We start from the raw sequence: 16,558 nt of genomic DNA, 5'->3' as shown, positions 1-16,558 counted from the left end.
CTTCACCATCCCAACCCCTTCCTGGCTCCAACTTCCTTGGTCTCTCTCCTTCTATCATGTATCCCAATGCCACCTCTCCTCATCTCCTACCTCTGCCTTCTCATCCTGTCCTCTTTATACTGTCTTCCCTCTCCACACTCAATCCCTTCTCCAAATGCAGGTTTTTGATTTGAGCCATCAATTTGTTCCCCCACCCCCAGAGATGCTGAGCTCCTCCAGAGGGTTATTGCCATCTTGTCTTACTGCATTGCTGCTCAACCTTCTGCTTCATAATTTTTCAGCTTTAACGTCCCATTTTTTGATTTTCCTCTTTGAAACGCACTCGACTAACCTAATAACCATATGGCTCTGTAAACATTGTAATTACTGGCCTTCTCTTCTTACAATATTCCTTTTGACTTATCCATTTGTACTCTATCATTTCTGCAATTTGGTACTGGCTGTGAACTTCACTTTTTTGTTCTCAAGGATCTTCTTCAGAAACATTAACCGTGTTCCTCTTTCTACAGACACTGCAAATTGTACAAAATTTATTGATTTAAATCTGATTCCAGTATCTGCAGTTTTTTAACAGAAACCATTTGTAATTGTTCACACAAAATGCTGGTGGAACTCAGCAGGCCAGGTAGCCTCTATGGGGAAAAAAGTACAGTTGGTGTTTTGAGCTGAGACCCTCCAGCAGGACTGGAGAAAAAAAGATGAGTATATTTAAAAGGTGGGAGGAGGAGGGAGAGAGAAACATGAGGTGATAGGTGAAACTGGGAGTGGGCTAGAGATGAGGTAAAAAGCTGGGAAGTTGATTGGTGAAAGAGATACAGAGCTAGAGAAGGGGAAGTCTGATAGATGAGGATAGAAGGTCATGAAAGAAAATGGGGGAGGAGCACCAAAGGGAGGTGATGGGCAGCCAAGGAGATATGATGAGGAAGGGAAAAGGGATTGGGGACAGTTGAAGGAAAGGGCGGGTGGGGTGGCAATTACTGGAAGTTTGAGAAATAAATGTTCAGGTTAGAGGCTACCCAGACAGAATATCAGGTGTTGCATCAATTTCTTGAACTTCTAGTAATGGACCCCCCCCCCCCCCCCCAAGCCTCACCTGAGTATTGTGAACAGTTTTGGGTACCTCATCTAAGAAAAGATGTGCTCACATTGGAGAGGGTTCAAAGGAGTTTCACAAGAATGATTCTGGGAATGAAAGAATTGCCATACGAGGAATGGTTGGTAGCTCTGGGTCTGTACTCGCTGGAATTTAGAAGGATGAAGGGGGAATCTCATTGAAACCTTTTGTATGTTGAAAGGCCTATTCAGAGTAGATGTGGAAAGAATGTTTCCCATGGTGAAGGAGCCTAGGACAAGAGGGCACAGCCAAAGGATAGAGGTGCGTCCATTTAAAACAGAAATGTAGAGAGGTTTCTTCTGGGTGGTAAATTTATGGAATTTGTTGCCACAGGCAGCTGTGGAGGCCAGGTTGTTTGGTGTATTTAAGGCAGAGCTTGGTAGGTTCTTGATTGGACATGGTATCAAAGCTTACGGGGGGAAGACTGGGGAGTGAGGTTGAGAAGGGGAAAAAAGGATCAGCCATGGTTGGTGGAGCAGACGCAGTGGGCCAAATGGCCAAATTCTGCTCATATGTCTTATGGTCTAATTAGTAAAAGTGTCAAAGGTTTTGGGGAGAAGGCAGAAGAATGGGGTTGTGAGGGTAAATATATCAGCTGTGATTGAATGGTGAAGCGGATTTGATGGGCTGAATAGCCTAATTCCTATTCTTCTGGGCTAGTTTCCTCATTAAGTTATTTTTAATTTTTGTTTTGTGTCATCTGCTGAACTTCAACTATACCATACCTTTAAAGCAAATATATTTGTAGTGCATTGTCACGTGACAGTAAAGGTATTTGGAAAATTCAGTAGAATAAATGTATTTAACTGTTCCAGTACATTAGGTTATTTTTCTTGTCTCTTGTTTGCACGATCAAGTAATTTATTGAAAAGAGTGATGTATTTTTAACAGAGATCTTTCTTGCTTATTTATATTGCTATTGTCAGCAAGTAATTTAGTACAGTAATTTATCTGCTTATCTCAATAATTTAGAATATTTTGTGATGAATATTTATAAAGTGTAATATACATTAGATGTAATAAGACCAGCTGACTGACTGGATATATTTCATTTTGTTTGATGATTTTGTTATTCAAAGGCATTTCTATTATTTTCCCATTGATACATAATTTCTCTTGGTAATGATGAAGCTGGTCTTTGGTTCTATAATTTCATAGGTTGTTATAGCCATGGGATAAGTGGCAGTTCCTAACATTAGACCCACTTTGTGTTTGTGTGTGGTTCAGTGGATGATATTCAATCAAAACCATTTAAGTAATCTTTCTGTATGAATAACTTGAATTGTAGTGTACTGTCCAACTTGTATTAAGGAAGAGAAACAGTTGCAAATGAGATTTATTTTATTACTGTCAACCAGAGTTAATTTTCAGGATGAATCTAGATTCACATTCTGTATAATTTAGTAGCAGCCTAATTTTTTTTCCATTGTTTTTCCAGGAGATTTTTTGTTAGTATTTGTTTCTTCCTCTGACTTTTTATGCTTTCCTTTCAACAGAGAGAACTTGATGCTACTGCTACAGTATTGGCCAATCGACAGGATGAGAGTGAACAGTCCAGAAAAAGACTTATTGATGAAAGTCGTGAATTTAAGAAGAGCACACCAGAGGTGGGTAAAGTAATGCAGTTTATTCTTCAGCCAGGGGGCACAATTATGAACAAACTGTAAAGTGATTTCTTGCTTTTGGAAGTTGAATTCCTTCTTTCCTCTTCTCATGGAAGTGTTCAATATGAGCATAAAGAAGTAAGAAATATACAGATTTAGTGAAATTATCTTAGAAACTGAGGTCAGAAATGCAATTGGATTATAAACAAATTGTGGTGATACCAAATAAAAGTTTTGTTCCTATGTATACAGTGCAATACATACAGTTGAAGTCAGAAGTTTACATACACTTAGGTTGAAGTAATTAAAACTCATTGTTTAACCACTCCACAAATTTCATATTAGCAAACTATAGTTTTGGCAAGACGTTGAGGACATCTACTTTGTGCATGACACCAGTAATTTTTCCAACAATTGTTTACAGATTATTTCACTTTTAATTGACTATATCACAGTTCCAGTGGGTCAGAAGTTTACAAACGAAATCAGCCAAGACCGCAGAAAAGAAAATTGTGGACCTCCACAAGTCTCGTTCATCCTTGGGAGCAATTTCCAAACGCCTGAAGGCACCACGTTCATCTGTACAAACAATAGTACGCAAGTATAAACACCATGGGACCACGCAGCCGTCATACCGCTCAGGAAGGAGAGGCATTCTGTCTCCTAGAGGTGAACGTACTTTGGTGCGAAAAGTGCAAATCAATCCCAGAACAACAGCAAAGGCCCTTGTGAAGATGCTGGAGGAAACAGACAGAAAAGTATCTATATCCACTGAAAAAAACGAGTCCTATATTGACATAGCCTGAAAGGCTGCTCAGCAAGGAAAAAGCCACTGCTCCAAAACCGCCATAAGAAGCCAGACTACAGTTTGCAGGTGCACATGGGGACAAAGATCTTACTTTCTGGAGAAATGTCCTCTGGTCTGATGAAACAAAAATTTAACTGTTTGGCCATAATGACCATTGTTATGTTAGGAGGAAAAAGGGTGAGGCTTGCAAGCCGAAGAACACCATCCCAACCGTGAAGCATGGGGGGTGACAGCATCATGTTGTGGGGGTGCTTTGCTGCAGGAGGGACTGGTGCACTTCACAAAATAGATGGCATCATGAGTAAGGAAAATTATGTGGATATATTGAAGCAACGTCTCAAGACATCAGCCAGGAAGTTAAAGCTTGGTTGCAAATGGGTCTTCCAAATGGACAGTGACCACAAGCATATCTGCAAAGTTGTGGCAAAATTGCTTAAGGACAACAAAGTCAAGGTATTGGAGTGGCCATCACAAAGCCCTGACCTCAATCGGATAGAACATTTGTGGGCAGAACTGAAAAAGCGTGTGCGAGCAAGGAGGCCTACAAACCTGACTCAGTTACAGCAGTTCTGTCTGAAGGAATGGAACAAAATTCCAGCAACTTATCGTGAGAAGCTTGTGGAAGGCTACCCACAATGTTTGACCCAAGTTAAACAATTTAAAGGCAATGCTACCAAATACTAACAAAAGTGTATGTAAACTTCTAACCCACTGGAAATGTGATGAAAGAAATAAAAGCTGAAAGAAATCATTCTCTCTATTATTATTCTGACATTTCACATTCTTAAAATAAAGTTGTGATCCTAACTGACCTAAAACAGGGAATGTTTTCTCGGATTAAATGTCATGAATTGTGAAAAACTGAGTTTAAATGTATTTTGCTAAGGTGTATGTGAACTTCTGACTTCAACTCTAAATCATGCAAGAAATAGTGGGTAACCAAGACAGTCTTAAAACAATTAATATCAGTAGAGGCAAATCCCACTGATGATGTAGAGTTGACTGTATTTATTATGTTGCATTGATTCGGGAATGCTTCACTTTTTTTTGTGTTTTTTAAAATAGTTACACCTTTATTCAAGAAAGATAGTTATTTTATGGGTCTTTATTGCAAGAAGATTTGAATTTGAACAAAGGTATCTTTTTCCAAATATGTAGATAGTAAGGTTGCAGCTGGAATTTGTGTGTGAGATCAGTCTCACAAGGCAATACATAAGTGGATTAGAAGGGAGTGTATTAAACCTCAGATTGATTCTAGGAAATATTGTATTTGTAATATGAGAATTAACAGAATAGATGAAACCTGTACTTTAAAGTACAGAATGCAAGATGACCTTATTGAAACATAAAAAATAATTACCGTAGATTCCGGATTTTAAGCCGCTACTTTTTTCCCACATTTTGAACAGCTTTGAACTTTGCGGCCAATAATCCGATGCGGCTAATGCAAGGTTTTTTTCATGCCGCCTCGTAAACATTTTGCCTCGTAACAGTAGACCAATAAAATTGATGAGTAGTTCACAGAGGTCCAATGAAATTGTACGATAAATCAAGCGCACTTTCACAATTAAATTATTGTAAATCAGTCATTTGTACTCACCCTCATCAACATGGAAAACACTCGAAGCATTGTGCTACCTACCCTCTTAGTTTAAACTATATTTGTTTTCTGTACTACATCGCGGGATGCTATGACGACACACCCGGTTTCGCGGCGTCTTGTGGGAAAATGCCGTTTGCGATGAAACGGAAAGGAGGGGGTCGAGCGGCGGAGCGGCTTTGGATCTGAGCGAAATCTGCTTTTAAATGCCGTTTGCGATGAAACGGAAAGGAGGGGGGGAGCGGATTCCGCGAGCGGCTTTGGATCTGAGCGAAATCTGCTTTTAAATGCCGTTTGCGATGAAACGGAAAGGAGGGGGGGAGCGGCATTACGCGAGCGGCTTTGGATCCGAGCGAACTCTGCTTTTAAGTTAAAGGTATCAATAACTTTTCCTGGTAGGCTGCAGTATATATATTTTTTACCAGTCGTTAGGAGATATTGGAATGTTGTTCAGTAAAGAAGTATACGCAACGTATATTTAAAAGTAGCCGCGTACGGGCACGGTTCGAAAAAAAGCATTTGCAATATGTATTTGTTTTTGTTACCATATGGATTTAATTAAAAGTTAAAAAAATCCTCACATGTAATATCTTTCTGTGTAAATATCTCATATTACAACGTGGGACACCTGCGGCCGAAAATCCGGTGCGGCCTAAAATCCGGTGCGGCCTTTACATTTAAAAAAATGATTTTATTTCTAAAATTAGTGCCAGCGGCTAAAAATCAGGTGCGCTCTGTAGTCCGGAATCTACGGTAAGTTGGCTTGACAAGGATGATATTTCCCCTGGTGGGGTGGCTAAAATCTGAGTTACCATCTCAAAATAAGTGGTTTATAATTGAGGGCAATTGAAAGTAATTTTTTTTTCAGACAAGGATATAAGTCATTTGGAAAGCTGGGTAGAGCATGGGTTAGCAGTGTGAGGTTTTGCATTTTGGGAAGTCAGAGATGAGTAGGGCAATGAGGAATGTTGAACAGAGACCAAGGGGTTCCTGAAAAGTTAACAGGTGGATGTGGTGATGAAGAACGCATATGAAATGCTTACCTTTGTAGGTTGAGCATAGAACTTAAGAGCTTGTATGTTGTGTTGCAACCTGACCAGTCTAGTTAGGCCACACTAGAGTCTTTTTTTTTTTAACTTTTTTAATTAGTTTTTCAAAACATTTTACAAAATTAAAAACCCCAAATCCCAATGAGGAACATTAATACAGTGCAAGATTAAGCATACAATAACAATATGCTACAAAGGAAGAGAATTTAACAAAAAAAGCACCTAAATTAAAGACAAGTGAGCTTAGCATCCTCCCCAAGCCCCACAACACAAGAAAAAAACAACAACAACTCCAGACCAACCACCACACAGTATAAAGAGTATAAGTCCGGACAGTCAGGACAGTCAAACTCCCAGACTGTGAATACACTTAGCAACAGAGGATAATAATGCCTACTACCAGAAAAAAAATGGGAGCTGAAAGCAACGGACCGAAAAGAAAAAAAAAGAAAAAAAAAACACTAGTCAAGAGGAAGGTTATGAAAGTACTCAATAAAAGGTCCCCAGACCTTATGGATCTTTAGATCCGAATTAAGAACCGATTGAATAGCTAAGGCAGATTTAGTAGGTGATCTCGTAACAGAGGACGATCGGTCTAGTTTAGGATCCAACCAACAGTTGAAATCACCACCCAATATAAGAGAGTATGAGTTTAAGTCTGGTAGTGAGGAAAAAAACCATTCAAAAAAGTTAACATCATCAAAGTTGGGGGCATACAGGTTTGCTAGTGCAACTTTAGTGTTATATAGTTTACCAGAAACAATAATAAAACGGCCATTTGTATCAGATATTTTATTATGGAGTTCAAAAGGAATATTTGAATTAATAAGAATGGAAACTCCCCTAGCTTTAGCGGCAAAGGATGAATGAAAATGCTGACCCGCCCACTTTGACAGAAGCCGGGAGTTATCAAAACAACGAATATGAGTTTCTTGGAGGAAAGCAATGTCAGCTTTGAGTTGTTTGATATGTGAGAATACCTTCCTCCTTTTAACAGGCTGGTTCAGTCCCTTTACATTCCAGCTCACGAATTTAAGTGCACTAGCCATTATCAATTACTAATGCATAAAAGGCAGCAGGCATATAAAAAGTCAAGCAGTACAATAGCAGTCTGGGAGCAGAGATGTAAACATAGATTCGTAAGGTCAAAATATAAAAACATGTCCTAAGCAATAAAGAGATGTTGGAACTGGAAAACGCACCCCACCCACACAACCCAAAACTAGACGGCTACCAAAACAAGTAGCTAGCTCTACCAAAAAAATTAACCCAAATACAACTTCCAGATCTGTGTCATTAACAACATTTCTGTATAAATATTATAGCAAATAATAACTAGTTTATGCACTAGAAAACATAACTACAGATTAGAACACCTTCTGCAGAAATATACAACTTAATACAGAGAAAATCGGAAGAAAACCAAAACTAACCTACCTGCGAAACATTATAGAAGAATAAAATAAGAGAAAGGGAAAAAAAAAGGTAAGAAGGAAAAAGAAAAAAGAGGAAGGGGAAAGTTATAAATTCAAGACGAGTGTTTATCAACCATTTACAGAGAAGGGAGAAAAAAATTCAGAGATTAGAAAAAAGGGGTGAAGAAAAGAAAAAGATAAAATAAATAAATATTTAAAACAGAGGAAAAATAAATCAGCAGTTGAACTGTGAACCGACAAACAGGGAGGCCTTCACTAAAGACTTCGAACCTCCAAAACAAGTTAGAATTAGTTGCAGAACTCTGTAGGTAAAGTTATACAAGAATAAAAATAGATTACACACACACCAAATCCCGGGAGAGATTGTCAACGGCCCTTAAAGTTTCAATGAATAATGTCCGAGTGATTCAAGTGAATTCCGAGTCCAGAGAAAGTAATTTTACTACGAGGAGTACTTATCCACCATTTTATGAGGTCCGATCAGATTCCGAAGATGGCTGGATAGCCGGAAGACTTGCCACAAACGCTTCAGCTTCCTTCGCTGATTTGAACCACTTATATTTCCCGGTATTAAGCTTGATTCGTAGATCAGCAGGGTTACGAAGGGAAGGTTTGAACCCACGATCAAAAAGCACTTTCATTGCGCCTTTAAACTCAGCGCGCATCTTTAAGGTCTGGGGTGCAAAATCTTCCACAAAGCGAATGGTTGTATCCTTGAAGGGAACCGACCCCCTGCGACGCGCCTCTACGATCAGACTGTGTTTTACCTGGTATTGATGGAAACACAAGATTACTGGTCACGGGCGGGAGCCCAGAATTCCGGGGGGAACGTAAACTCTGTGTGCCCGTTCGAGCTCGGGCGGCTTCGGAAGCAAATCTTTCCCGAATAACTCACAGAGAAACTCGGCGAAAAACTTCACGGTTGATCCCTTTTCAGTCGCCTCTGGTAATCCCAGAATTCTGATATTACAGCGTCTGCTACGATTTTCGAGATCCACCATTTTGGAAAGAAGTTTGTTAGATTTTTCCTCTAAGCTGGAACAGAGAGTCTCCAAGTATCGAACACGACTTTCTAAATCTTCAGAAGTCGAATCGATGCGAGATAAGTGTTCAACATGTTTGTCCACTTTATCGTTGATCCGATCCAGTTTGTCTTCTAACTGTTTGACAGCGGTTTTAAATTCCTTTAAGATTTCGTCTCAGAGCTTTCCAAGCGCAACCAGCGTCTCGTCCGATGGGGTCATGGCTTCTTTTCCCCCGGGTTTAGAACTCTTGCGGAAGTCCCCAGCGGTTTTAAATTCCTTTAAGATTTCATCTCGGAGCTTTCCAAGCGCCACCATAGTCTCGTCCGACGGGGTCATAGCTTCTTTTCTCCCGGATTTAGAACTCTTGCTAGACATTGTGAGTTAGATATATTCACAGGCAAGTAAGAGATACCGAAATAATTCCTAACTAAGGTTTAAAAAATGGAGACATTTAGTGCAAAGGTAGCGACAGTAACGGAACAAAAGTTCGGAGCAGCTAAACAATCGCCATCTTACCAGAAGTCCGCCACACTAGAGTCTTAAGTACAGTTTTGGTTGCTACACTATTGGAAGAATGTAATTCCGCCGGAGAGAGTTCAGAGCAGGTACACCAGAACGTTGACTTGTTTGGAGGACTTGAGTTATGCAGAGAGATTGGATAGTCTTAGCTTGTTTTCTTTGGAGCAAAGAAGGGCAAAGAAAGTACATACGGGTAATGCCCTGGGAAAGGTTTCACTGCTAATGCAGTGGTTTCTCTGTAGCAGCAGTGTGTTTGAATTAAGACTAGAGGTAACAGGGGCTTTGGAATGTGCGATGTCCAATGAGGGAAGTGGTTTTCTTTCTTGTCTGCCCGAGAGTGGGCTTTTGTTCGGTGGAAGATGGAGAAAGAAGAGTCCAGAATGAAGAGGTCATAGGCTGCAGGACTGAGTGGACGTGGAATGGGGTCAGGAGTCGACGACACAGGGGAAATCGATAGAGAACTAATGAACGAAAAAGTTGTGAGATCCAACGTGTGCATTAGACTGTTTCATTAAAATGGGCCCTTTTCTTTTTGTTTTCTTTATTAACCTGTGTATAAGATGATGAGAGGCATTGATTGTGTGGATAGTCAGAGGCCTTTTCCCAGGGCTGAAATGGCTATCCCGAGAGGGCACAGTTTTAAGGTACTTGGAAGTAAGTACAGAGGAGATGGCAGGGTTAAGTTTTTTTTGCGCAGAATGGTGAGTGCGTGGAATGGGCTGCCGGCAATGGTGGTGGAGGCGGATACGATAGGGTCTTTTAAGAGACTCCTGGATAGGTACATGGAGCTTAGAAAATAGAGGGCTATGGGTAGCCCTAGGTAATTTCTAAGGTAAGGACATGTTCGGCACACTTTGTGGGCTGAAGGGCCTGTAATGTGCTGTAGTGTTCTATGGTCTAACCCTCTAGTCAAACTATAAATTATAAAGCTAAATTGTTTAATTGCATATGTTGTATTGTTTGTTATTTTGTGGTACTGATTTGTAACAGGGAAAACATCACGCAGCATCCACACAAACAAGATTTCACAAGTTTGGCAGGCCAGAGAGTGTCTTTCCCTGGACTAACGCAGCCCACCGAACCTGGGGGCTATATAAAATTATGAGAAGCATAGATAGGATAGTTAAAATTATTTTTCATTGGTAGGTATATCAAAAACAAGAGAGCTTAGGTTTCGATGAGTGGCAGGGGTGAAGTAAGTTTTTTTTTACACAGTAGTTGGCATCTGGAACACCATGCGAGTTGGTGGGAAATTGTTACATTTCTTTTTAAATCTTTTTATTAATTTTCAAACATAGGCATAATATCAATAGTAATACAGAGAGATTGGGAATACACAGTTAATAAACAGTATATACAAGTATAAGCTGTAGATAACACAAATGTACTAAGCCTTCCAAACTCATGATGTATTTAACATGATAGAAAAAAATACCAAAAAAATTAGAAATTTAGAAAATTAGAAATAAAAAAATAGCTAAACAAACAAAACTAAACTAAACAAACCTGGGCTATAATATTACAATGGATATAATCAATAATGTCAATAACTCAGCTCCTCTATCCAAATATTTAAGGATAATAAAAAGGATTCAGAAAAGGTCAGGTTACCTCATATGAAAGTGTTGAATAAATGGTCTCCAAGTTTCTTTGAATTTAACCAAAGGGTCAAAAATGACACTTCTGATTTTTTTCTAAATTTAAACAAGATATAATTTGGGAAAACCATTGGAATGTAGTTGGAGGATTAATCTCTTTCCAGTTCAATAAAATGGCTCTTCTGGCCATTAATGTAACAAATGCAATCCCAGCTGAAGGGGATAAGTAACTATTTTCCACCATTGGTAAGCCAAAAATTGCAGTAATAGGATGCGGATATAAATCAATACTTAAAACTGTAGAAATAATATCAAAAATATCTTTCCAATATTTCTGCAAAAAAGGCCAGAACATATGAGTCAAAGAGGCTACTTCCGAATGACATCTATCACAGGTAGAATTTATGTGGGAGTAAAAACGAGCGAGCTTGTCTTTAGACATGTGCGCCCGCGAGCTTGTCTTCAGACATGTGGGCCCTATGCACCACCTTGATTTGTATCAGCACATGTTTAGCACATATAGAGGAGGAGTTAACTAATTGAAACATTTTTCTCCCATTTCTCTGTAGGTAAGGAAAGTTGAAGTTCTTTTTCCCATTCATTCTTAATTTTATCTGATATACCTGGCTGTATTTTCATAATCATATCATAAATAGTTGCTATTAAACCCTTTTGATAAGGGTTTAAACCTAAAAAAATTTCCATGTTATCAGTTGGGTATGAATTCGGAAAAGTCTATAACATATTATTCAGAAAATTTCTAATTTGTAAGTATCTTAAAAAAAATGGGACCTAGGTAAATTATATTTATTAGACAACAGTTCAAAAGACATGAAACAGTTATCCAAGAATAAGTCATGAAAACATGTTATTCCCTTCGTTTTCCATATCAAAAAGGCTTGGTGCATAACAGAGGGTTGGAAAAAGAAATCAGATATAGTAGGGCTTGATAGAATAAACTTATTCAAGCTAAAAAAATTACGAAATTGAAACCATATTCATAATTATTGGATTAACCATTTATTTATTCAATTATTCAATTTAGAAAGAGCAAAGGGAAGCGAGGTCCCTAAGATAGAGAACCCTTGTACAGATTTGCATTCAAGGTTTTCCCATTGTGGACTTTGAATTAGATCCGAGTCCTGTGTCCAAAATATTAAATATCAAATATTAATTGCCCAGTAATAAAATCTTAAATTCGGCAATGCCAAACCGCCGTCCTTTTTAGACTTCTGTAAATAGGGAAAATTGCTACATTTAAGAGGCATTTAGTTGGATTTTAAATAGGAAAGTCGTGGAAGGATATGGCTCTAATGCTTTCAGATGGGATCTTTGTAGATTGGCAAAATATTTGGTATAGGTGTGATAAGCTGAAAGGCCCTTGTTGTTCATTTACATGATTAAATTCCAGGGGTGTGCAAAACTGACTCCTTGAGATATATATGCAGCACTTGATTGGATGTGGATCATGGGTTCCAGAGAAAACTGAACTTAGACATCAAAAGGGAAGTACTCAGTCGTCATACCTCGTACAAGGGAGCCTGGTTGTGTTACAGGAGATCCTTGAGCAGTATCCTAGATCCTGCCATCTTCAGCTGCTTGAATAAGGACCTTCCCTTATAAGATACTCTCAGCTTATAAGATCACCCTGCCTGCCCACCATCGACATTCTGGGAGTAACCATTTATTAACTGGACCAACTATGGGAGTATTGTGGTTACAAAGGCAGATCAGAGGCTGGGCATCCTGGATTGTGGTGGAAGTAGAAACCTGTAGGAATTCATAAACTAAGCAAAATTGGGTTTATTTTTGGATGATAATTGTAAAAGAAAAAGTGGGACAAAACCAGAACATAATAAATATACAAATTCTGATGAGTCAACCTATATCCCATTTAATTTCGCTGTATAAGATTCCTGATCTTAGCACAAAATATTCCCCAGATATCAGGATTTTAGCACTCTGTGTACTAAATATAGTTAACTCACTTACCAGCTTTCAACTAGTCAGCAGTTTATTTGACAAACCTAATCAGTTTGCTTTGAAATGTAATTTTTGTGAAGTTGTGTACAGTTTTACAGAGAATTGCAGAATGAATGTGTAATTAGGTTGCCACGTGAGGATTTGAAAGACCATTGTAAATCAATTTAGAGTTAAAGCATTTTTTGGTGCCAGTTATCTGGTGTTAGCAAGGTCCTTAATGTCATTTTGAACCAAAAACTCTTAAAAAGATTGAGCAATTTATTAGAGCTTGTTTGAAAACAGTGTTGTTGCAATTCTGGAGACCATTGGCAAACTTAGATGATGGGAGGAAATTAGATGAACCTGCACACATTTCTGAAGTGTGTGCACAGGAAGTATTTTCCTTGCATGGGGGCATTTTGGCAACAAGTTTTTTTTTATTCTTCATGTGGTGTGTAGCAACTACTTTGAAAGAAAGCAAATCTGTTGAGAGACTAAGCTGGGGTATTCAGCACTGTATGACGTGCTTCCAAGTAAATCGAGAAAGGTACATTCAGTCCTTTATTATGATACCAGCAAAGATGAATGATCTTATAGCGATTTTAAAAAAATATAGCAGACTAAGTTAGCATTATAGCGTTCAAATTAGCAAAATAACAAAGTTGGCAGTCAAACCAACATATTTAGGCAAAGTTAGTGATCTAGTTAGCATGCCAATGAAGTCCCAATTAGCATAACTAAGAAGCCAGGCTAAATTAGTGTTCCAGTGATATTGTTAGCAATCAATGAAAAATACCACTCTCCGTGGCTTATCCCCTTTCCACTGCACTATACTAAACAACAAAATGAAAATACATAGCTGTACCTATTTGCTTCTACAATGTTCCAACCCACATGACTGATTATCACAATAAACACACCACAAAATACAATACAGACATAAAATAGATACATGGCTCCCACATCCTGGCACCTTACTTATTAAACTATAATAATTACAAAACCATACTACTAAAGTAGAAAGCATGAAATAATGGACAATCATCTTAACATTTATGCAAATCTCTCTTCTTTCTTCTTCCTGTTATGTGACAGTCACTTAGGCTAGAGGTTACTAGCACTTAACCCAGTTCAGAGTGATCTGTACCACCACTCTCTGTCAAGTCAGTAAGTCAAGTCAAAGTCATGAAGCTTCTAGAGCTGTATCTCCTCAAACCTCTGCCTCCTGTGGAAGACAGATCTTGGTTATAGGCCTATCCAGACTTGGTCTTGATGCTCACCTGTTGGACAAATCCTCTTCTGTCTGTCAAGACTTGATTAACTCTTCCCATGATCCATGAGTTGTCAACTACATTACACAATGTCTCCTGGGAGGAAATTGTATTTTATACCTGACCATTTCTGACATTCCTGTAGCTATTGTAAATACTTCTTGACCTACTGTTTCCAATGCAAGTTGGAAACATTGATTCAGTGCTTGCCATGATCACCAGTAGTTCTTTTCTGAATCTGGTTATGAGGCATATAGATGTTAGATAGTTCACAATAGTTTTCACAGTCTAAATTAGCAACTTTCAATCCTGAAACAATGTAATACTCAAGACCTTCTCTTGACTCATGGCGCTGAAGTGAATGAGTGTCCTATTTGCTGTGAGGTTAAGCTTGTTTTTGAGGCCCACTGTGCCTCAAAACTTGTAGTTCCTTAATATAAGAATACATAAGTAGCCACTGTTGTTACCCTTTTTAGACTTCTTGTACTGAAACTACAGGAAGTTTACGATCATGATCGCCAGGGGAAGGGAAGCCCCTTTCTTTGAAAGGGAGGACATCTCCTCAGCTGATCAGCTGGCACTGTGCTAGCTGGCTAGTTAAATCATAACATAATTACTTATAACTGTGTTAATATAGAGCATGAACAGTTATCAGGGAGCCATTTATGTAACGGGACTATGCAGATCTGGCTCAAGTATGAGGAGAATGAATTAAAGGGAATCTTACAGTAGTTACTGTACTTTTAGTGCAACTTTTTAATATACAGTATTTTTGTTTTTGCACATTTTTTAATCTATGACTTATGTTTTATTTTATTATTTATTTTTCTTTCTTTCTCTCTCACTCTCGCTCTCGTGCTCTCTCTCGCTCTCTCGTTCTCTCTCTTTCTCTCTCTCTCTCTCTCTCTCTCTCTCTCTCCTAGATTATATATTGCATTGAACTGCTGCTGCTAAGATAACAAATTTCACGTCACATGCCGGTGATAATAAACCTGATTCTGATTCTGTAGACCAATGAAGCTGAGTTGTGTCAAATCTGTTTTTGTGCAAGTCCCATGTAATTTTCATATAGGGAACATCACGTGTGAAGGACGTTAAATGAGACTGTCGATTTTTTTTTAAAGGAATTTTTCTCATACAGTTGCAGTTGAACAGTGCAAGCAGTGGTCTTCTGCATGAAAACTTTAACTCAGTTTTCCTTTCCACAGGTGTTGTATGAACAGTTGAGCATTTTCAGCATGTTTTGCTTATTATGCTGCATTTAGTTTTGTATCAGGAACAGCTTTACATTTCACCTGCTGACGTTGAACATTCCAGGTCAGATTTGGGATGGGACTCGCTGAAAGTAATCTGCAGGTCAGTGTTGGGGATAGAGAATGCTTCAGGACAAGGACATGGAGCACAGCTAGTAAAGCCACTGTCTGACAAGGACAGTGACTTAGATTCAATCCTGACCTCGGTGCTGTCTGTATGAAGTTTATACGTTCTTCATTGTGACCCTGTGGGTCTCCTCCAGGGGCCCAGTTTCCTCCCACATCCCTAAGATGGACAGGTAGGTGGTAAATTGCCTTTGGCATAGAGGTGAATGGTAGAATCTGGGGGCAATTGAGGATGTGAGGAGAACAGAATATGTGATTAATGCAGGATGAGTGTAAAATTAGTGGTTGACGGTTGGAGAATACTTGGTCAGCTGAAAGGTCTGTTTTCCTGCTGTATATATCACTTCATCAGAACTCTAGTCATGAAGGTATCATGACTATTCAATTGTGTCCTTTAATGGCAAAAAGAGAGAAATGTTGCAATCATTCAACTATAGGAATTGGCCATTGGATGTGGCAATCCAGCTTGAAGTTACCTTGTGATGGGGTATAGACATTGTAGAACATACAGCAGAACAGTATAGTGAAAGAACAAACCCTCAATCTATAGAATCTGTGCTGACCCTAGTAGTATCTATCTGCATATGGTCCGTGGCCCTCTATCCCTGTCTGTTCAAAGTTTAAAGTAAATTTAATATCAAAGTTCACATGTCACCATATACTATCCTGAAACGTGTTTTCTTGTGAACATTCACAGCAATTACAAAGAAACTGCACGCAACAAAGATGAACAGACAGCCCATGTGCAAAAGACAGCAAATTTTGAAAATAAAAAAGCAAAATAACAAATAAACAATAAATATTTAGAATGTGTGTTGTAGAGTCCATAGTTTGTGGAAACAGATCAGTGTTGGAGGGAGTGAAGTTATGCACTCCGGTTCAGAACCCCTATGGCTGAGGTATAATAACTGCTTCAGAACCTGTTAGTGTGGAGCCTAAGGCTACTGTACCTCTTTCCTGATGGCAGCAGCAAGAATGGCCTGAATGGTGGGAGCACTTGATAGATGCTGCTTTCCTGAAACAGTGCTCCTTGTAGATGTGCTCAATGATGGGATGAGCTTTTCTGTTCAAGGGCACTGTTGTTTCATACCAGGTCATGATGCAACCATTCAATATACTCTCCATCATGCATCTATAGTAGTTTGTCTAAGTTTTAGATGACATGCCAAATCTTTGCCAACTTCTAAGAAAGT

General features: G+C 38.8%; 1 protein-coding gene across 5 annotated transcripts in view; it reads left to right on the top strand.

Moving 5' to 3' along the window:
- Positions 1–16,558, top strand: part of LOC140731911 (protein CASP-like) — a 725,429-nt gene that overhangs the window by 59,409 nt on the left and 649,462 nt on the right. For all 5 annotated transcript variants that reach the window (XM_073053890.1, XM_073053887.1, XM_073053886.1 and 2 more), the window contains exon 2: positions 2,611–2,721. In XM_073053890.1, the coding sequence (XP_072909991.1) occupies positions 2,611–2,721 (111 nt within the window). The remainder of the gene's footprint in view (positions 1–2,610; positions 2,722–16,558) is intronic.

Source organism: Hemitrygon akajei, chromosome 8 (assembly GCF_048418815.1).
Source record: "Hemitrygon akajei chromosome 8, sHemAka1.3, whole genome shotgun sequence".
Lineage (NCBI taxonomy): Eukaryota > Metazoa > Chordata > Chondrichthyes > Myliobatiformes > Dasyatidae > Hemitrygon > Hemitrygon akajei.
The sequence above is the reverse complement of the archived record's forward strand: the minus strand, read 5'-3'. Positions and strand labels throughout refer to the sequence as shown.